The 22,308-nt window shown below is 43.6% G+C and overlaps 1 protein-coding gene across 8 annotated transcripts in view; it reads right to left on the bottom strand.

Annotated features, from left to right (window-relative positions):
- The window catches only part of LOC131666789 (cell adhesion molecule Dscam2), a 108,866-nt gene that overhangs the window by 31,905 nt on the left and 54,653 nt on the right, over nucleotides 1-22,308 (bottom strand). For 7 of the 8 annotated variants that reach the window (XM_058939707.1, XM_058939704.1, XM_058939706.1 and 4 more), the window contains exon 3: nucleotides 5,933-6,119. In XM_058939707.1, coding sequence (XP_058795690.1) covers nucleotides 5,933-6,119 — 187 coding nt within the window. Of the gene's footprint in view, nucleotides 1-5,803; nucleotides 5,867-5,932; nucleotides 6,120-22,308 lie in introns of those variants that run through there. The other variant, XM_058939711.1, reaches the window with a different exon arrangement.

Genomic DNA, 22,308 nt, shown 5'->3' with positions numbered 1-22,308 from the left:
GCGGATAATAAACGCATTTTTTTGTCTTCCCTCGCACGTTGTTTATGGCGCGCGGCGGGTGACGAGCTAACAAAGATCTGTTAATTTTTAGCGTTTCGTTCGCGCACTGAATATTATTTGCTTGTGCGCGCCGCGCCGTCTGCTTTTATCGCGCTGCAAGAGAAACACAGCGAGACACAATTTTTTACGACCTCTTCGGAGGCACACGCAACGCCAACGTAAACACGTATCTCTAGGGGAAGAGAATAAGCCTTTTCTAGAGGTAGCTGACGCTCTGCGAGAAACATCAAATATCCTCGCTTGAAATTAAAGGATCGGCTCGAGAAAAATTCGAGAAATGCGTGTTCCCATGTCAGACAGAGCGAGAAAGAAGAAAGAAAGCAACCCCGCGCGTCTTGCGGAATTCACTGCGCGTGCCTTCATTCCTTCATTCCCGTCTTTCATTCCAGTCCAACTCTACCCAACTTTTATCTAAGTAGATTGCATAAGCGGCCTCCAGCGCGAGAGCATGTGCGCGTGTCAGCGAGTGCCCACGTGGTTAAATCAACTAGTCGCAAAGCGGCAAAGCCCTTTGTTGTCGCCTTGATCAAACCCTGACAGCTCAAGTGCTCGAGGCCTGAGTAGTCCCTATTAATCAAATTATCTGAATATTATTCGACAGTTTCTTACTCCAATGCCACTAATTATTCATATTTATACTCTTTTTTCTCACTAGTGTCACGTCCTCAAGCACCCTCATCTCTTGCTTTAATTCAGTATTATTCAGTTTCACGCTTCAATCAAATCAAAATTATTAAAGACGAATAACAGAAAACCAAAATACACCGTAAGTACATAAAAAAATTATATGCTTTAAAACGCTTACCAAGCGTTTACATTAATTGGTACAGAATCCAATCACGTTGGTATTCACCAATAGCAATAACTTCAAATCTAATAAAGTAACTAGTTCTTAGATGTTCAGCTATATATACATATATATATATAGGTAATATGGGCAACACACTAAATCAGTTGTACTTTATTCTTTATCAAATAAATAAAACCGTCAGCTACATCTCACAATTTGGTTTAGTTCATTTTTTAATATATTTATTTATGACATCAAGCTTTTCGTAAAATGACTTCGTATCAACAGATATATTATTTTAATTTAAGCGTTTAATTCTTCATTCGTGGTCATTTAGAGAATTTGTTTACATTTATCAATTAAATACTAAATATTTTTAAATAAATCAACGGTACCGAATTCTCTTAAATTAATTCACTGAATTTCATATGAAATATCGATTTATAATTCTCTCCATTATTAATGATATTTAACCACAGCTAAACTTTATAATAAAGTATATTTTATAAATAAATGTAATTGCAGTGTATTAAAATTACTTTATAGTGTTATTTTATGGTTAGATCGTTGAGAGAATTTGGCAGTCATTGTCTTTTTAATTCCTACAAATTATTTTACTTATTTATATTAATAGAATATCAATAGATGTAGAACGCTTCGATCTAATGTTTGTTGCGATTTACTTACAAGGATATCTCACGTGGCTACATTCAATCAGTCAGATCATGAATTATCGAAAATTACGATTATAAATTTCACACGCATCATTGATAAAATGACTACTCGGCAAGCCATTAATTTGTAAATATAGAAAAATAAAATATGTAGGATCGCGCTTTGCTCACTCATATGTTCTTTTTCATTTCTTATTGTTGAATTATTTAACATATTTACATAAATTACTTTTTCAAAGGTGAATTTTTCAATTTTTTTTACAAAACACATCACAATTTTCTAATAAAGATTGAAATATTACAACCTTTCTTTCCATCTTAAACAATCAAAACCAGATTATTAATAATTAGAACATTTTCAACCGTTTATTTTTAAGAAACGATTATTTTTTAGCTGCTAGTTTCATAAAATAAATGTATAAAGAATAATACGGTGACCTACTTTGTTTATTTTGATTATTTTTAAAATTACTCGGTTTAATTACGATAAAATGAATTTTTATTACTAGAATTAATTCGAAACCACATCTACACGCATATTTGCCGCTATGTAATAGTATATCACGTGACTATATCGCAGCTAATCAGATCACGAATAAAATGCTTTAATACGGTATCAATCACTTTTTTATAAGGGGATTATTCTTACTGCTCGCACTATAAGCACGTTCCAAATATCTCGAAAAGCCTTTCTTGTCTTTCTTCTATTCTTCTTATAGGACAAAGTTATTTTCTTTTGAAATTTTCGTAGCTAGAATGTTGATAGAATGTTTGGTCAATTTCTTCTTAGCATCAAAGATCATTTATGTTACATCAGCTTTACTGATTGTAGATCGATACCATATTTTCATAAATAACTCTATGTGAATACTAGAGAACTGACGTAAAATATTTATATACCTATAAAGCTAACGATATTTTACATTATCATACAAAATTTCACTTGCATCATCGAAAAACTAACCCAGGAATAGAAAACATCTTTATCTATTGAGTATCCATAAAGTTGTGAAAATAATTAAGAAAAAGATCATTACGGCCACAGTAAAAAATATTACTGACAATAAAAAGTGATTATAGCGTATTCACCATTTCATCATACCCTGTAGTGTACACATGAAATTTATCACAAAGAATTTTCATCAAAATTTGATAAGCTACGGATGACAGTGTTGTGCAAATGAGAAAGTCATCAGAGTGATGAGAGAGAGAGAGAGAGAGAGAGAGAGAGAGAGTGCTCGACACAACAGGAGTACGAGTTTAAAAAAGCCATATCGAGCTTTTTTTCTCACTTGCTCCCGTGCTAATTCGAGCGACGAACGTTTCTCGCGTCACCGGCTTTCATTAGCCAGCACGGAACAAACAGCAGCCAGGCAGTCACCAGGAAATTAAAAGTGAAGTCAACGTGGAAAAATTGAAAGCGCATTGGTCCGGAACACACACACACACGCGCGCGCGACAACGACGACATACGAATGACGACGATTAATGGCTGCGCCACGCCAAGGTAGCTAAGTAAATGCCGATGTCAGTAAACCGCGAAGGCATCTTTTTTTACCGTTGAATCACGTAGTCGAGCCTGAAGGAAGCGGAAATGAAGCTGAGACGCTTCATTATACGCCATTGATGCACTATACCACGTGTGTGTGAGCTGACATTACTTTTACCAGACCTTCCATTTTCAAAGCCAGTGTTATAGTTCAAGAAAGCACCATTACAATGTATTTTAAATAATAAAATAAGTGCGATATAAGGAAGGGTATTTCGTTTCAAGAGATCGTCGCTTAATAAAGAAAAATAAGCTTGATGAACAGTCATGTCTGACCACATCTTAACCTTTACCACTCCATCGGAATTTTCCTCCAGATGGCAGCGTAGAAGCAACGAAGAAAACGAAGAAGAAGGAAAAGAGAGTTTTTATTTCAAAGGTCCCGTTCGGCATATTAATGTAACAGCCGTGCTGGTGTCTCGAACAATTAATAAAAGTATCGAGCAAAGAAAGTCGGTATGCGTCACGTAAGAGAGGAGTGGAAATCTCTGTACCTATCATTCGAATCGTAAGCTACCTTTCCCTTTACATTTTACTGCCAAATGGAAAAGTTTCTTCACCTGTATTATATCGATGCCGCCACGAGAATAAAGAGAACCGATTTCATTGCGGAGGGTGATGAAAAATTCTCTTTTTAGAGCCTAAAAGACGAGTGTTTTCGTATAACTGGATGTTAGTTCGAAAAGTTTAGAGGATTTCCTTTGTAATTTTCTCCACTGCTCTCGCGTGCTTTGTTTGGACAACGGATGCGGCATGGGCTCTCTGGAAAAAAGTTCGACTTCGCCGCAAATACAAGCCTCCCTTTTGGTCTTTTCATTAAGCTCGCTTTGTCGAACTGATACACTCGACTACATGCGACTGTCGTCGACGTCGTTTCGAGTAATTACGATAAAGCTACAAGCGAATAATAATCCTTCTCGAGGCATGATCTCTCTCAACAGATTATTCCACGGTGTAACGCTAATTCCTTATGCCCCGATAGAGATGGTACATAGTTATACAATCAGTGTAAAAGAGAAAGTAATGTGGCCGTGGGATGATTAAAGCACTACGCCTTTTAAAGGTCGTCTCTGCCATCTCCCGGCGAGTTTCTCAAATTTCTACGCGGCAACAGAGGAAAAGTGGAAAGCAAAGTCGATTTACATGATGATTTTACTCCGGGAAGTCTTTTTCGACTCCCTTCAATGCTCTCCGCTTCGTGAAAATCAAACGACGCGCGAGCGCTTCAGTTTACGCCGAATAATTCCGAATGCTCGCCCATTACTTATGATTTTTCAAACTTCCGGATGTGGCTTGATAAATTTCGTTCGAGTATGAAGAACTTGATGATTTTTTCAGTAATTGACGTTGAAGTGAACGCAATGAAAGCCCCATGTTTTGATCTCTGCCAAGGAATTTTCAAAGAATAGGGTTTTTACGTACATAAATAAAAAGCGAAAAAATAATTGTGTTATTTATAAACTGGAAGTAAATTTTGTAAAGCTTACTTCCATCTCTGACGAGAGACTAGATTGAGTGAAAAGTAAAAACACTCAGCGAAAGGATTTGTCCGTCGGTCGCAATTTACGAATGAAATTGAACGAAAATAAAAGCAAGTGCGAGGTCATTCCTTTAAAAACCGCAATAAACCGGGAAAAGGAGGGAGAGAAGGAGAGGGAAAAGTGTTGGCAAGTGGAAAAATCGCGAAAACTCGTCTGCACCTCTCTCGCAGCTGCACTCAAGGGTCCGCTTGTCGTCCGTCTCTCTCGCCCCTTCAGCTCCTCTTCCTCGGCGTCGGCGTCGTCGTCGTCGTCGTCGTCGTCATCGTCGTCGTCGTCTCGCTGAATCAGAAATTTCATTTGGAACGTTGCTGCGCTAGAGAAAAGCAGTAGCAGCAATGGCTAAAAGAGAGCGAGAGAGTTCGCTCGTGGAATCTGATAAATGGAGGCCAGCAGCAGAATCGAGATATCTCAGAGGGTCGGAAGTTCGGTGGGCCGCACCTGCGGCTGAGGCCATTTCCCTCGGTTAATCGAAACGCGAAGATTCTCTCGATCCGGAAAACGTAAACTCTCGCTCCATCGCAGACTCATCTGGAATACTAAGCGTGGACAGAGAAAGAGAGCTTTTTCACCGGCAATTCCAAATGAGAAATAAAAGTGCGAGAGAGATTGCTTCTTAGGCCTTGCTGCTACGCGGCGCTAAATCTTCGAACGATGTTCATCTATTTCAAATCGAGTAGAATGCCTGAGAGCCCGGAGAATAGACTACGATATTCGCGCGCAAGTTCGCGCAGCAAAAGGAGACAGAATTGACTTTTAAAAGTTTCTCGTCCCCTAAGGCAAGATATTCCTTTGCAGGATGCCTGAACCATCCGCAGATTTCACTCGCGCGCCTTCAGCTTATCATCTCGCATCGCTGAAAGATGTGCTTATTTACAATGGAGATAGCGGCTTGATCGCTCGAATGATGCCTTTATTTGTATACCCATAAGTTTTTCGTCTTTTTCTGCTTGCGCAGTTTTGTGTTTGTCTTACATGCATAAAAGATGGACAAATTTAACAAAAGTGCTTTGCTCGAGCCGTGTCATCGTTTCGTCATGCATACAAAGCTTTTCACAACGACATATTGAAAAAAGAAAAAATAATCTATATAATGATTCGTTATAAATGGGATTAGAGTATGTAAAATACGATTGCAGGTTAGGAAGAAACAGATTAATAAGTACGTAAATAAACAAAAAATTAGCCTTACGTCGCACATAAGTCTGCAACCTAATCCGGAAACCATATAATAATAATTGCCTAAGTATTCGTCCTAAAAAATAAAAATAAAATGATAAAAGCCAGAGGAGGAATGAAATATCGAGTAAAACACGCTTACCTCAGTCCAGGTACAGCGTTAACGGGTCTCTGGTCAGGACTAGCAATCCATGTGACATGAGGCGTTGGACTGCCATGAGCCGAGCAGCTGAGTTGCGAGCCCGTGGTATTGGAGAAGACGAGCGTACTCGGTGGCTCCATCACGAACACCGGTCCCTGCTGCCCATGAATCCTTGGTGGCTGCCATGCTGCAACAGACACAGAAAAAAGAATTGAACTGCAATCATTATCGGCGAGGAAAAACGCTGACGAGGAGCTGAGCCGAATGTATCGATTTCCTTTGTCGGATGAATTATTTAGCTGGCAGCACTTTAAAATACAATTTGACGAAACTCTTTCCTTCGAGTGAATCATGATTCCAGCTCACGGACAGCTACAGTACACTATATACAAGTGAAAATACCGTGACGCTGCTCAAGCTGGACCTTGATTTTCCTCACTCTACGCGACTTGCAGGCCAATCTGCTCTGGGCTATTGCGACTATTAGGCTGGGCCAGTTTAACTCGTCGGCCAGACGATACAGCGATTTTATTTAGTTATTTGCTCAATGTTTGTGAATTGTCAGTAAGCTTGATCGAAATGATTGTCAAAGTAATACAAGATCGAAGAAAAAAAAGTAGTAGTGAGTGTGAAAATCTGAATTGAAGTTGATCGAAGTGAATAGAAGTTAGATTTGGCAAGCGATTGACCAAAATTAGGCCTGAGATGCGCGCGTGCCAGCCCCAACTTTTTCCGCCGTCCTGCTTGTTTTCTGCTCGCTCCTCGTCGCCGTCGCCTGCATTCCATATTGCGACCAGCCGAAGAAATCGTCGAAGGGGCGAGAAATGCACGTACCGACGTAGCAAGAAAACACGAGGCAGCCGTAGCTTAGGCCGAATATAACTCGTTTAGCTGAGCCGATTCGACGCACGTTCCTTTGCTCGTGTCCTCGTTCATCCTGCCAGTTGCTTTCTACGTGCGCGCCGCGCGAGTTTTGCATTTTCATCAAAAAGTTTCGCGCACGTCAGCGAGAAATTTTCGTAACGCTCATGCAAATGGCCAGGCGGAGGCACAGCAAGTTTCGCCGCATTGTCGCGCGCTTGCCAATCGATATGTATCGAGCTGTGGCGAGGACGAAGAGGCAGAAGAGCGAAGGAAAAAGGGCCAGAGAAAAGCAGATGCGCGCCGCTGAGAGTCGGGATAGCTGCAGGGACGCGCTTTATGCGGCGCTGATTTATACGCCGTTTACTACTCGCTTGCTCTCTCCTCTCCTGTCGCGCAGATATTTTCAGACGAGCCGACGAGATGCGGCAGCTCTTTGCGTCAATGCTACGTAGTAATGCATCGTCTGTATCTGCTATCGGCAAAGTTTTGTCTGCCGATCGAAGCGAGCTACGGCTTGAGCGCGACGTTTTACGTTCGCCCTTTACGCTTAGGCAGACAGAGTGCAAAATAATTTGACGGCAAACTCTTTTCGCGCAGTAATTTGTGGTGATGCCATTATACTGCATCGACCAAAAGGATTTACGCACCAACTTAGTCGGGAATATTCGCGATAAACGATCAAAATAGGTTCATAGAATTGTTAAATTATTGGACAAACGTAGCAACAGTTAAGTAGTTGTTATTTAGGTTGTTATTTAGTTATTGTTATTTTATTTTATACGCGAGGACAAGAAAACCAAGTACAGTATCCGAAGCTGATTTCTATCCAGCGTACTTGTATCGAATCTCTGAGACAAGATTTGAATGCAGTGTGCGCACTACACTGGCGTTCGACATAAGAATAAAAGTGCAGCGAAGCTGCACATGTCTACAGAGAGAGATAGAGAGAGAGAGAGAGAGAGAGAGAGAGGAGGGGGAGAAAAGTCGATTGGAGGGAACACCATTACGCACAGCGAACAAGTCCGAGAAAGTTCATTTTCAGCTAAAAGTGCACCAGCCGGAAATGCTACGTGTGTGTAGCTGTGCGACTGCAAAGTCCGACACTGTATAGACTTTGCGCGCAACTTTTCCATGCGCTGGGACTTTTCGACAGCTTGCTTGTCTTTCTCTTTTTCCGCACCCAACTTCCTTCAGTTAGCCGTGTAAATAGCCTTTTTCTCTTGATTTTGCACATTTATTCGGGAGCAATGATTGAAAGAAAAATAATTTCACGCGTAGACGCGTATCGGAAAGACACAGGGCAGAAGGGAGGAGCTGGGGAAAAGTACATCGAACTGTGGAACGTATTGGAATTCGAAAGAGGGACGCCTTTGACAGTAGGCATCTGTGACAATGGCCGCGAAAACAATGCGCGTCGCGAGCCCGCGAGCCCCTTCATACGCGAGCACACGGCAAAAATATTTACTGATACACTCGGCAAGTTCCTTTGTGCAAGCCTGTCCCGTAACGGATCGATTCGTTTTTTCACTACCTCTCTACCGTTGATATAACTGTTGATCAAAAAAGGGTAAGGGTTCGATGTGAATTACGAAAAAATCGTAAAATTTCAACTTTTACGGATTTTGCGCTTGTCTGTTCGCGGAGGTATTACTTATGATATTTATGGGGAGCCGGCCGAGCGGATACGAAATGGAGTATTGCCGAGAGAGTACCATATCTCTGTATGTATGTATAGTATTTTGACGATAACGTTATCAATCAATGAATTTTCAAAGCAAAATTCCAGCAATGCGCTTTACTTTCCCATTTGGAATACGAATGTGTCATCAATTGCCGCGTGGTTTTCCTATTCTATACCTTTTCGTCTACGTTTCTTTATTTTAAGACAAGCCAATTCATTCGAAACACACTAACCGTAATTTAATAAAATGTGTAAACTAATGCATTTATGAGTTTTCGTTCAATGCGAGTCTTCGTAAAATTGAATGCGATCGATAACCTCATTGTGAAACCACATATACGGTGATGAATAAAATTACAAAAAAATCGGTTTCCCGTCAAGCCTTGGAACACTCGCGCGACGTTTAATACAAACAAAGGCGCAGTGACTATTAAAGAACTTCATTGAAATATAAAACAGATGACTGGAATTAAGCGCCATTGCGGTAAATCAAGGCTTTTATCGGCTTTCATAATAAAGCTTCTTACAACTCACAATACATTTTTCATGTTTTGCGCGCTATGTGTAGTGCGTGTTTTTTTCCTCTCCTCCCGCGCCAGCAGCGAAGATTTTCAGTTTACGCTCGCACGCGTGAAAATAGCATTGCAGAAAACTGTCTCTCTCTCTCTCTTACTAACCCTTACCGGTAAGTGGCTCTACATACAGGCATAAATCATATCAACGAAAGTACAAATTTTACGAAAAAGGGAAAACCAAACAGAGAGCGAAGGATTCTCTACTGATTCGAGTGTTGTCATTTTACGGTACACGTTAAAAACGTCGATAGTTTATTATTTTTTTTGGAGCAAATATTATCATTTCATATGCATAGATATTTAAATCCAAAACAGAAAATCTTATTCCAGTTTACAATGTCTCAAATGAACATTTTGTAAAATGACAAAAATGAACGCAAAGGATTTTTTTTGTTATTAAAAATTCAACTTTTGTTAAGAAAAATTCATTTTTCCCTAAAAATACTTTCATACAGAAATAGATCTATTACTAGTGGAAGACAAAGAACTATTTATAAATATAATAGTGAAATTCAGTGAACCCGAGTGCGAGTCACCCATTAAAAGAAAAAAAATTAAAAGCGTCGCGCGTATCGACCGCACACACGAAGTCGCTATCAAATATACGCGTCAGTCTGGTTCACGTGTACGAGGCGCTGAACCGACCGAGAGAGAGAGAGAGAGAGAGAGAGGGCACCGCAAATAAATGATACCTCGTAAATGAGGGTAGAGAGGGTGAGAGTAGCATCGTCGATCAATCGTCGCATCCCGATGCAGCAACTACACGTACGCCAAGATATAATAGAGTTCGCGCGATTTTTCGAGCAATTATATTTCGCTTGAAAAGCGTCTTTCGATTCGAAGATGTCGACGCGAGGCGAAGGTTTATACGTGCGGCTGTGCCAATAATTTCTAATTAGCCGAGCGTTCGCCTATTACCGGCAACGTCGCCGCCTACGAGGAGGGGAGGAAAGCCCGTAGACCGAGCGAGCGTGACCTTATTAAGGGCCCAGACACGTCGCAAGCATGCCGGGCTGAGCTTTAATTGAAATGATGGGCTTGCGGTTATTTGGGAGAGGTCAATCTCGGCAATGCCTTACGTGGCTTGCTTGTCTCTCTTCCAAAAACTTCTGATGCTTGCTTCACTTTTTTTCTTTGCTCGCACGCCAGACAATATTTGCCGTGTTTAGCTTGAGATTTTAAGACTGTCGCCATTTTCACGTACTTATCGACAATTGCTTTTTTTACGCTCTTTCACGTGATTTTATACGATTTATTGATCTGTCTTTTATATTTAATGTGCGATTAATTTCGACAACTACGTTGCAATTTGCTAATGAGAATGTGAATTTTCGCCACGCGTGGAACATGAAATTTCACAAAAACGTCATCGATGATCGGAGAATGAAATGAAAAAATACTCGATGACATTATTTTAATGAAGTATACTATCGTTTATTTTGAGTTTTGAATATGAAAATTGTGCTAGCTATGTGATCGTAGCGTTGACTTGTTCAATGACCCAGTGAGATAGCAAAAAGACACGCATTCACATATATAGATGAGCGAACTAAGAATTTACTCGAAATAGCCAGTCGAAGAGAAGAAGGGAGAAAAAGCGCAAGCTCCATCAGGAAGGCATGGCCGAGACATTAAAATTTTACGATGTGCCTATAAAAGCAAGCTAAAGTGCTATTGCCAGTACAGGAGCCGCTGGCGTGCCGCGTGTCAGTCGCTCGTGCGGCTATTCGTTTTCGTTTCGCCGACTTGACGCAAGGGCTGATGGCACTAAAGCCTTTGCTTTCGTCGTCGCGGAGCAGTATCGCGATAGCACTCTACTTGAAAAAAACGCCACGTAATGACGATTTATACATGTGATAGCGCGGCGACTGCTCGCCTCGCAATGCCGCGCAACGAACAATGCGCGCCAACGAGAGACCCGCTCGCACGCTGAATGGAGCCTTCAAATAAGCAGCCATTAGCGTAATTTTAAAGGAGAGATGGGTTGATTCTGTGCGTCCGTTCTTCATTGCAACCCTTCTCGCTTTTTAATTGTAGCTTCAGCTGGGATCGCGTGGATGCTTTGAACGAGAGCACAGCTCATTATTCATCGAGGAGGGTCACTGTTGATGCTGCTATTTAAATTGAAGAGGGCACGCTCGTTCCTTCGTTAAATGGAATCATCTTATTTCTATTGTAAGATAATACTGTTTCAATTTTTTCTGCTGGCTTTTTAATGGATCGGCCCGTTGAAACATAGTCAGCTAGACAAACTAGTTGTCAGCGCGGATAAGAAGAAGAAACGTCGCGACTTGCTTCTTAATTAGCAACTCAACCGCAACTGTGGAAGTCGTTGCGACGTGCGTTCGCGCCAATTTATCGCAAGAATAATTTATTAAAAAAAGACCGGCATCAGCGCAGCGCGCATCCTCGCGGGTTTTTATTTGAAGTTCGTTAGCGTTGGCGGGCTGCAGACGCGCATATAATTAGCGCCTCGGACCAGTAAAGTAAGCATACGCATGGCAATGTATGTACAGACTGTCAGACTGTCGGCGAAGAGGCTGCTTTTCTCTGTTTGTAATGCGAGATTGAAAGAACATTTCCGACATTCATTGCGACATTATTAATTGCAGTGCCTTTGGAAAAGGTCGCTTTGAAAAGAGATGAGGACGACTGTGCCGCACACTGCCTCATCCGTCTGCCTGACTGGGCAGTAAAGTTTCGGAATCGTCGATTGGATGGTAGTGGCAGTGAGCTCTTTCAAGCGCGAGGAGAGAATGTCTTCTGGCGCTCGCGCGCTCCTCGTGTTCGTGTGCTTTCTCTCTCTTGCGAAACAACTTTGTCGAATTCTTTCAGCCCGCTTTCTGCCTTTCAAACGCCCGCTGGAATTTGCTTTCCCGCTGCTCCCACTCGCCAGATGGAAATCCTATGGCTCACCCGTGCTCGAGAGCAGCTAGCAAAATCGCGAGAATTTGACGAATGCAATAACAGTTGGCCGAGGTGCGCGCGGCCATTGTGGTCGTACGCAACATTGACAGGTAGTAGTAGTAAACTCGACGCGCGCGGGAAGAGTACGCCGTGCACGCAGCCCACGTTCGGATGAATTGGAAAGAAACGGCAATCACGCCGGCACAAGTATCGCGCTGAGCGGAAGCATCAATCAAATTCAAGCCGACATACATTTTCCACGTACTACATTACTCGCTGCACTGCCAAAGTGCGCGCTCTTCAAAAATGCTCTCGAAAATGCTCTCGAAAATGCTCTCGAAAATGCTCTAGAAAATGCAGACGGTAATCCGCGCTCGCGTAATCATTCGCATGATCGTTTTGCAGACTGCAGATGTGTAGAGCAGAGCAGAGAGAAACATCGCGGTGAATAATTTAACGTCTGCGCCGCGCCGAGCCGCCCATTGGAGAGACGTCGATGACACTATACATATTGACAAGACACTCGAGAACGCCGCTGCATGCTGCTGCTACTGGGTCCTCTGCTCTGCAGAGGCTTGCAGATTCTCCGCGTGTGTGCGAGCGAGCTCCGCTATCAATCATGCCGCTAGAAGTCAAGCCAAGCTGCGTTTACGTATAGAGACAGAGAGTGCGAGAGCAGGCTCCGCTTTCCACGAGAAATAGAATCCCAATTACCGCCGAGAGAGATCATCCCCCGACCAACCGTATGTCTGACTGCGTTTGCTTGTTTGTATCTCCGTGACTCTGCGAGCGAGAGAGAGAGAGAGAGAGAGAGAGAGAGAGAGAGAGAGAGAGAGAGAGAGAGAGAGAGAGAGAGAGAGTAGGACCGGTCCGATTCGTCGAGCACTTTTCAGCACCAATTTCACTCATCTGCACTGTGTGGATTTTTCTCTTAGAAATGCACGAGCCAAAGGCTCAATGATTCTTTTTTTTCGGAGCATTAGCCAACGCCTCGAGAGCTGGGTAAATACCTGCGAATTTTTGAGTGGCCTCTCCACTACCCCGCCGCTCTCCTACTTTTCTACGCGAGGAGGATTAGGCTGCAATTACAGAAGAATATTCAGGCTTTTGAAGAGACTGGACAGTGCAGGCTCGAAATCGATGGCTGCGTTTAATGAAACATTGCTATGCAACTGCATAGTTTTTCTTTAGAAAGATACAGCCAAGTGAAATGCTGTGCGATGAGGCATTTGTTATGTGACCAAGCGGATAATGATTCATATGCCAAACGAAATAAAGCATCAATCCGTTGAAAGCCAATTTTGAAGAAACAGATCCGTTAGTTTGGAGTGAATCGGAAAATATATGTCTCGTAAAGTAACCTCTGTGAAATCTTAGGCGTGAAGCTGGGGGATCTGAAATCCAAGGATCGAAAATAGAAGAGAAATCAATAGAAGGCGACTCATTCGGGGAACAATAACCGTGATGGTGGTTGTTGCGCGCGAGATATCGTGCATATTTCATGGGGTTAATTGAATGAGCACGGGTCTGGCTGTCGTTTTAATGTAATCAGACCAAGTTCCGTTGGAGCCGATGCAGAGCCGTAGAGCCAAGGATCGAGGTACAACTGGTTGGGGGGTCGTGCGAGGTGGGCGTCAATCGCGCTTCGTATCTTAGTGCAGTGCGCATCCTCATTGGCGGTCACGTACTCGTGACGATCAAGGTAATTTCGCAACTCGCCATCGACTGGCAATCGAGCCGCAAAAGAGAACGCTGGATGCAACGCATGCAGCGGAGCGAAAGGAAAAAGAAGGCAAAGCGATAAGGCAAGGCGACTAACAAGCCAAGCCGAGCAGACATTTATCAAAACAATGCCGATACCCCGACGACGACGATGGGACAATGCGAATTGAACAATGAAAGCCACGTCGATATCTTCGATGCGGAATGATGATTGTTCGGCACGAGTGCGCGTCTCTCCGGCAGTCCTTTATTTTCTCTCGCTCATTCGGCTTGTGCATCATTACGGGGGATTGGCGCTCGCACGATTGCATAATTACGATGGACCACGACAACGCAGCGCTATCGCGAGGGAGCGCAAAGAATACGGACAGCGGTAGGAGGGCTGAATGGGGAACGCGAGTGGCCTCTCTGCCTGTTCGAATGCGCGGATGAGCTACTTGTCGGACGAACGACCGACGGCTGGCGGCCGCGATTCTCCAATGTTTCGAGAGTGCGATTCTCCCTTGCGCACGCTACATTGCAATATCGATGACAGACACGTACGAGTACATCGATGATTGAACGCGTATACTTGCACCAGTCGAGGCATCCTCGGCTCACCTCATTATTCAGTGACCAACTTGTTTTGAATATCGACCTTCTTCCTGTAGCGCCGTATATTTTTATATATACTTTCACTCGGACGTTCGCCTTCGAGTATCGTGACGCGCATCACTACGTCGATAACAATCTCGGATTATGACAATAAAAATACCGTGGTCGAATTTTTCTGATATGGGTGCGCCAATTGAAATATTAAAGAAGAATATCGCAGAAAGCGCCGCTGTACACTAACACACTGAGGATCGTTGTCTGCTTTCCCGTATAATTAAAAGCGAGGTTGCTGAACCAAGCAACGGCAAACGTAACGGGCTAGAAACGTTGAAAAACGTTGCATTCCGAGAAGTAAAGATATCTCTGGAGATAAGAGAGCAAAGTAAAGAAAAAATATTGAAACGAACAAGTCGCAAGCTCATAAGCGATCCGAAGGCCAGTCAAATATTTACTGGGCGTTTGCGATGCTCGAAAGCCGGATAAAGGAGTCGCTTTCGTTTCTCCTCCGACGGTAATAAGTTTATTGTTGCAGTTCCGGAGGAGACTTTCACGAGGTCCGTATTTGCACTGAAAAGGGAAAGGCGCCTTTCTTTCCGAGAGCCGCTACTTGGCGCAGCATCCGGCTGGCGCAGGTGGAACACAGCGCTGAATCGCGTACATACCTTGAATAAATATTTTGCCTCCGGGCGTCGAGTGTACCGTGTGCGGAGGAGACAGAGAGACGCGACGATTATCAGGCTTAATTGCGAGGCTCCTGCGTTTGGCTGCTGCGCGCGCAATGGGAGTTTTATGTGAAAATTGAATGACGTGCCGCCGCTTACGCGCAATGCAGCTGAATAAGGAGAAGCTTCTCCGGGACAGGGCCGTTTATGTGAGAGCAGCCTTTGTGATTTTAATTAGATGGCTCTGTCTGATGCGAGCACACTCTCGGTAAATAAACGAGTGCAATTTGATGGCTTAATTTGCGAATGGTCGGACGCATCAGCACCTCATAGCAGTCGGTGGCCAAGAGCTTATAAGCAGCTATTAGCGTGATAGCGCGCGGAAAGAAATAAGGTGTCGTTGCCATTAGAGGTCGTTAGAGAAGCCAGTGCCAGCCAGCGTCTCCTCGTAGCACTGTCGTATCTGCTGGAGCTTGATTGTGCGCCGCGCATCGCTCGAATTTCTGCTCTACTGCAGCAGCGCCGGCTAATAGAGGCTCCGTGAGAGGCTTAAGCGACGAATGCTCATCGGGATTGGCCGAGATGGCATCGGCCCGGATTACATGCGCATTACACGCTCGGCATTCGCGGCCAATTTTGTCTGCTCAACGGGATTATAAGACGACCTGCTAAGATTTTTAATTTGCAACACTTGCTCGTTGGAGCAGAAGGATTGTGTCAATGAAGGCGGCCGCTACTCTGCAACGAAAGCTCGTCGGGCACTTTCGATTAAAATGCAAAACTGGCCAAAGAAAATGCGGCAGACTCTCGCTCGTCTTGCCGCGTTGTTTTCGTTGTTTTTTCGCCAGCACGCAACTATTTTGAATATTGCGATGAGCGACGGAGTTCTGTCGTTTTACAGAGCTGCGAGACGATCGAATATAGTGCCTTTTCATTAATAATTCTCATGATTAACGTGTCTGTTTGCAGACGGACCGAGGACCGCCAATCGAAAGGCAAATAAGCGCGAGAATACGAACGAGTCAGTGAATTACGTTGATTAAACTTAGTCAAGCGCGAAGGAGGATGAGAAAAAAGAGAGGCAGAGAGAGCGAGAGAGAGAGAGAGAGACAAAAGAGAGCACGACCAGCGCGATCTTTGAAGGGGACTACGCGCGCGCATTTCTCGCTAATTAAATAAACTAATGCGAGAGAAGAAGAGCGAGCCTCCTCCGTGCTTCAAGTTATTGGTCCACAGGCGAAAAACTTTTGCTGCCGTCATTGTTGACGAGGTGGCCGAAATGTCACCTTTCCTCTTTCGTAATGTCGATGCTTTTTTATGTTGATGGACATATCGCTGACCTTTTTTTCCGCAGTCCGTATACCATTCGCTTTTGGAATATTATCCATATATTATTGTTGCGTTATCGACGTCGAACCAGCAAAACATACTCGATGATCAGTAAGTTTAACTGTACACATTATTTTCGAAAAATTAACATTCAAGCATATAGTACTATTTTGAGAAAGTCTCCAGTACTCACACACGATTCAGAATCGTCAACTCGAAACTCACCACGGCAAAACTAAATTTGGCAGAGCCGCATACGACAACAAGAGGGCCAATAAAGCAAACTGCCGCAGGTACGTATATGTGTCAGTCGGTGATGCCCTCGCGCAAAGTCATCACGCAACATGCGACCATACACACGGACATGCGGCGTGCGCGTCTGATAATTTTCCCGGACAAAACATACGAGGTGTATGTGTAGTGCGCGAGGTGGTGTACGGCTGATGTACGAGGTGTTTATTCGGCTATTCTGGCAGCGCGGAGCAGCTAGTACGTGGCTAGCAAACGCAAGTCATAAATTCGGCCACACCTAAACTCTCATTAGCCACGCTGCTAGACAGTCGCTTTTTCCGCAAAGTCGTCGCTAGGACTGTTCGAATCTTCGCACACTGCGTAGATATCGAGAGGAATCCGAACAGAGGCTATCGCGTGTCTCGGGGCCGCAGCTAGCTGCTATGCACGAGCACAGAGAGATATCGGGGGGCCACAGCGCAGTGGGCTTAGCGAGTTTTCGAGAGGGGAGGAGGGCTCCAGGCTCTCGGGATCAAGTCCGTCAGGCTGCGCTGTGTTCTAAGCCGATTGTATCGGCAGAGCGGGGGTGGGGGGCAAACGGACATCGGGGTCATCACTGGATTCGATGCGAGTGTCCTATAGCTCTTGGCGCCGATGAGAGGACTGCTGTATACACACAAACACACACACACACAGACATGTATACGGACAGGCGCGTATCCGAACCACCTTTCCAAACGTCTCGCGCACCATTCGGTGGATAAACTTGCGCTGTTCTGTGGTGCCGTGACGCAGTTTCCTTTTTTCTCCGACGTGCATTTTACCTGCGTTCTGCGCGCAATAGCGTTAGTGTACCTTGCGTGCGTTTGGACACGGACGAGCGTAGCAAAGAGCCTTTTGCGTACCGCTGATATTTTGGCCAACCTTCACTGTTCATCACATCTACAGAAGCGAGTGCTGCAAATCCCTTGTCGACGATGAGATCCATCAATCGACCGGATGCGAAGGCATCGTTGCAGCGCCTGCGTATTCCTTGGCTTTGGATTTCTAGGTCTGACAGCGGCACATGAATCAGTCTAGAGCCCCGTGTTGGACGACTCGCGATCTATGGCCGCAATGCTAGTGATATCGACTGCGCGACGAGGAAAAGCTGCCTGTTTAATACTCAATATACAGCGCAGCAGCCACACTACACACTCATAGAACGGACAAAAGAATCATTGACAAACGGTGCGATGTATAGTCACGGCTTTGATATACGAGTACAGCCGTGACTAGCAATAATCGCGCGTTATTGCGTTACACACGCGCGCGTCTGTGTGGCTGCGCACGAGTCGTATAACGCTCTATAGAGGCGCGCACGCGCGTCGCATGCAAAACTGTCGTAAAGCGCGTCGGTCCTTTCCGTCTACGATCAGTTCGCGCGTCAACAGGACCGGCCCCGTTAATTCTTTTATCAGTTTACGATCGCCTCGGCAGCGCAGCGCAGCGATGCGCGAGAGATATCCTCCAGAGGATATCGAATAGAGGCGCTGAGTTCAGATTGCCGTCGCGAAAACTTTCACCATCAGCTATTTCGATGGCCTCTCTATAGAGATGCTTTTCAATTGCCTGTTTCGGATCGGATACGCTGGCTATTCTCGCAGCCGATGAATAGTGCCTGATATTGTTACATATGCTCGACAACATTGTTCTGGATTTAGGAATCGTTTCACGCTGCTGGAGATAATGAGGATGTTAATAGGATTAATAGGGCCAGTAATCCTTGTTAATTTTATATTATATGTACGAGAGAATACGCACAAGCATTGTTGTTGTAATCCGATTTCCATTAATCAAGTTCACTTCACTTTTCATCAATTCCACTATTCACGTGGAAAAAACCAAATCGGCTTATATTGAACTATTCAAATTGCAGGACTTCGTATTTGCCTCTGAGTAAAGCTTGCAACTTTGATAATCACGTTGAGCTTCGATCACTGTTTTCTAATGACGTCCTCTACAATTGCATCGTGAACATTTTTGCTTGATCAGTGATTGAGAAACAAATCAAATTCAATTTTTCAAATGTCATTGGGAGAAACGCGAAGGAGTCTTTCGAACAAAGGCAGTATTTTATCGACAAGAATTATCATACATCGCTCGCGAATAAGTCAAGAATCGCAGCGTCAAGAGAAAACGCAGGACTTCAATTTCAATTCCCGACAAGCATTACCGTCAGCCCATCCTCTGTGTCTGTAGCGACAAGCCCTGACTCTCCTTACTCATAAAACTTTCCCTGCCCCCTCATCTCGCCTAAATATCTCTGACTTAGCGCGCCGTAAAAAAAGCTGGAAGAACTATCGGGGAGGCGCGTTCGCATAAACGCAACAATTTTTGCAGCTGAACTTTATGCGATTTTTATTGCAGCTGATCGAAGCATCGACGCCGTAAAGTTCAAACGTCAGTTGGTCTTCTTTTTTTTTGTGCTGCTGCAGCTGCTGCTCTTGCAATACGTAGTCGAAGGAAGATAGCAAATGTTTTTCTTGCAAACAGAAAGGAAGAAGTCGCGCGTGAGAGCAAAGGTTTAAGCCATCTAAGCCTTAGCAGTGAAGTTGACGAGACTTACTATGCAGTCAATCATCTAATTTTTTTGTTGAAATATATTTTCGGAAGAAAATTATGTTTTACATTTCTTTTCTACATTATATGCGTGATTACGCGGTGAAGTTAAATATTACCGACAATGAAATGTCCAAAAATAATTTTCCTTGAAATTCAATAAAGAAAAGCTATTCAAAGTGAAAAGCTGAAAACCAACGCCAAAGAAAATACAGCCTACTAGGCTATATAAGACTCAATTAATATGTGCGTTGAAAAATGGCACATTGTTACGAAAAAAAGAAAAAAACAATAACACTTGGTTCGTCACAGCTCGTACCGGCGTCGATGCACGCGCGCACGCGACGGGATTTTCTGAGAATTGTTCATTCTTTTCGTTCGCGTTCTCGCCGTTCTTTGTCTGGCTTACTTCTCTTTTGATGCAGCGCCGCCGTTTTCACTCTTTTAATTTGTCAGAGATACTCTTCGTCTCTATCGCGCTTGCGAAGAAAGTTTTTTGCCACTGCTTATCTTTTAGTATGATATGGATCATTATCATAGTGCGTAGAGATTTTTTCTTTATTTTTGAAACTGCCAGTTGACTTTGATGAACAGCTGGCACTTAATTACGCTCGAGAGGAAAAGAGGGACAGAGCTCATCATTGATTTTACGTCGGCCTGATAGTACTCGATCTATACTACTCATTCGAATTCGAACTGTAGGAGAGAAGGAGAGAGAGAGAGAGAGAGAGAGGCATAATCCTTCTATTAACGTCATCAGCGAAATACCAATAACGAGACTATAACTGTATGGATGATGATCTGTTGCATTGGAAGAAAGTAAACGAGAGAAAAAAAATACGTCCATTAACTTGTCGGAAATTAAACATTCACATGAATGGTTGATTTGAAACGGATACTGTTACTTAGAATTCATTGAGCTTTCCAAAATATCCAACAGAATAGAATTTGTTGCTTTCAAAGAGATTTCGTACATGTTCTAAGATTACAGTGATAATCACACCTGACAGATTAAGTTAATAGAAAAGTGCGAACTCTGTTGATTATAATTAAGTGTGAACAAGGTCGGTTCGTCTTTTCAAAACGAATACTGAAAAATTGTTAAGCGAGCATGTTTCACCATGGCCCATTCTGTACTTGGCCATGTAAATCAATACGGCCAATCTCTAACTCATCTGAAATATTTGAACGTAAGTCCGCGCGCACCTATATCCACGCGTGCCCTCTCCACAAAAGCCACAATCATTCAATTTCCCGGCGAAAGCGATACCTTTTCCTCGATACGTGGCGGCCACCTATCTATTCTACGTTTCTCGGCTATCGGATCATCCATCGTGGCATAGTGTAAGCGATGCGGGGATGTATATCTCCTCGTCGAAGCCGCCACGCTGGTCGATAAATAAAAAAACGCACGAAGCATCACGGTGAGAGTTCCACACGAGAAATCGGCTGGCGAGACAGGCGACATGGAAAAATCAACACGTCCAACGTATCTACACCTCGGTATATGTATACAGTGAAAGCACTGAGGACATTGCCACGAGAGAGAGAGAGAGAGAGAGGAGGGAGGTTGGGTATCGCGATACACTCTATCGGCCAGAAATCGATAGAGGGACACACGTACACACACACACACACACACACACACACACACACATACACACAATGCCAATGGTCAACGAGTGTTCAGTTTGCTGACTCGGCTATTTTCCTGTAGTTTTGTTTTTTTCGTTTTCTCGCAGAAAAGGAGATGCAATTTCGAATGATCGTCCCGTGCGACGACTCGAGGCAAAGACACTTTACGATACTCTGTTTACTGATTGGAAACGAAAGTTGCATCTCTTCGACTAGTTGTTGGCAGACCTCTCGTGATCGATTACTTTGCCTCTCCTCGCTCACTCTTCCATCCGTACGATTTTTCCCTCTCTCTCTTTTTCGTTTCGTCGTTCTGCTTTATCTCTTTCGTTGCTGATGCTGGTGCTAGTGGTGGTGCTGCTGGCCTTATCGTTATGTGTGCAAGTGTGAGAGAAAGAGAGAGAGAGAGAGAGACAGAGAGAAAGTGGATAAGGTACGTTCTGTGAGAGTGTTTTTTGTCGAGTTGCGCTCGGCCGCGAAATGAAATGCGGTTTTCGATCATCCGGCCAGTGCAGATACCCCAGTCGTGTGTCCGAGAGCTTGAACGACGGCTGAGCTTCTACCATTTTTTTCATCGTTTTTAGTTTTTTAGGTCAAGAGGCTCAGCTATGCCAAGATCTAACTGAGAATACGAAGGAGTTTTGTTGGACGAATGATTTTCTTGGTAGTTAGACGTGTTGCATTAGCAAATTATATGATTGACGGGTTCTGCTTCACCAATGAGTTTTTCAACAATCTTGGATTTTTATGTTAGTTCGATTCATCTTGTCATACTGCAGTTATAAAACGTTTAGTTTCGCGTTTAATATTATTATTCAGACAAAATTACATATACACGCGTATATATTAAAATAAAATGTGTATCAGAATTTTTCTCGCAAGATAAAAGATATATCAGAGCTTTTCTCGAATAAATCGTAAACCCGATATTCGAAATTTCATGCTCGATATTTGGACGAACTCGATGGATATTCAGTTGATGTTTAAACAATTCAATACACATCGAGCTTTCGGAAATATTTCGGAATTATTTCGCCGGATGAAACATTAATTTCCATACTGCGTACATGAAGCAATATAAATAATATTAGAAAACTTTAACAAATCAGTATTTGCAGCGCGCCAGTATATTGAATACCTAGCGATAAATTAAATAGAAAAAGTCAGATGCGAGCAAAGAATGCAACTATCTATAGCACGTGCGTGGTTTTTGAGCGGTGTGCGTGTGCGTTCGTGGTTTGGTCGTCTATCACCTTGCATATTGCAATCACTCAGGTTAATGAATAGAGCGAGAGCAGAGGATGATATGGATCGAAGCATATTGAATTTTAGTGCGCTAGGACGGATGTATAGCTTGGTAGCTTATATATACATCAGTTTGCACGCGCACGTAGAAGCATGTAGGTCATTTGGCTATTTACATGTGTCAATATGGCTTGTGGTAATCAAGTTCCGTTGCGTCGCGCGCTGGAATATGTCAAGTATTCCCGACTAAGAAACGCGCACGCGTTAGTTCATGGTACAGCCAATTGTTATTGGCATCCTTCCATGCTTCCCTGTAGGAATTCGTTTTCC

This window comes from Phymastichus coffea, unplaced genomic scaffold, assembly GCF_024137745.1.
Source record: "Phymastichus coffea isolate CEN01 unplaced genomic scaffold, Cenicafe_Pcof_1.1 PCOF00061, whole genome shotgun sequence".
NCBI lineage: Eukaryota > Metazoa > Arthropoda > Insecta > Hymenoptera > Eulophidae > Phymastichus > Phymastichus coffea.
The sequence above is the reverse complement of the archived record's forward strand: the minus strand, read 5'-3'. Positions and strand labels throughout refer to the sequence as shown.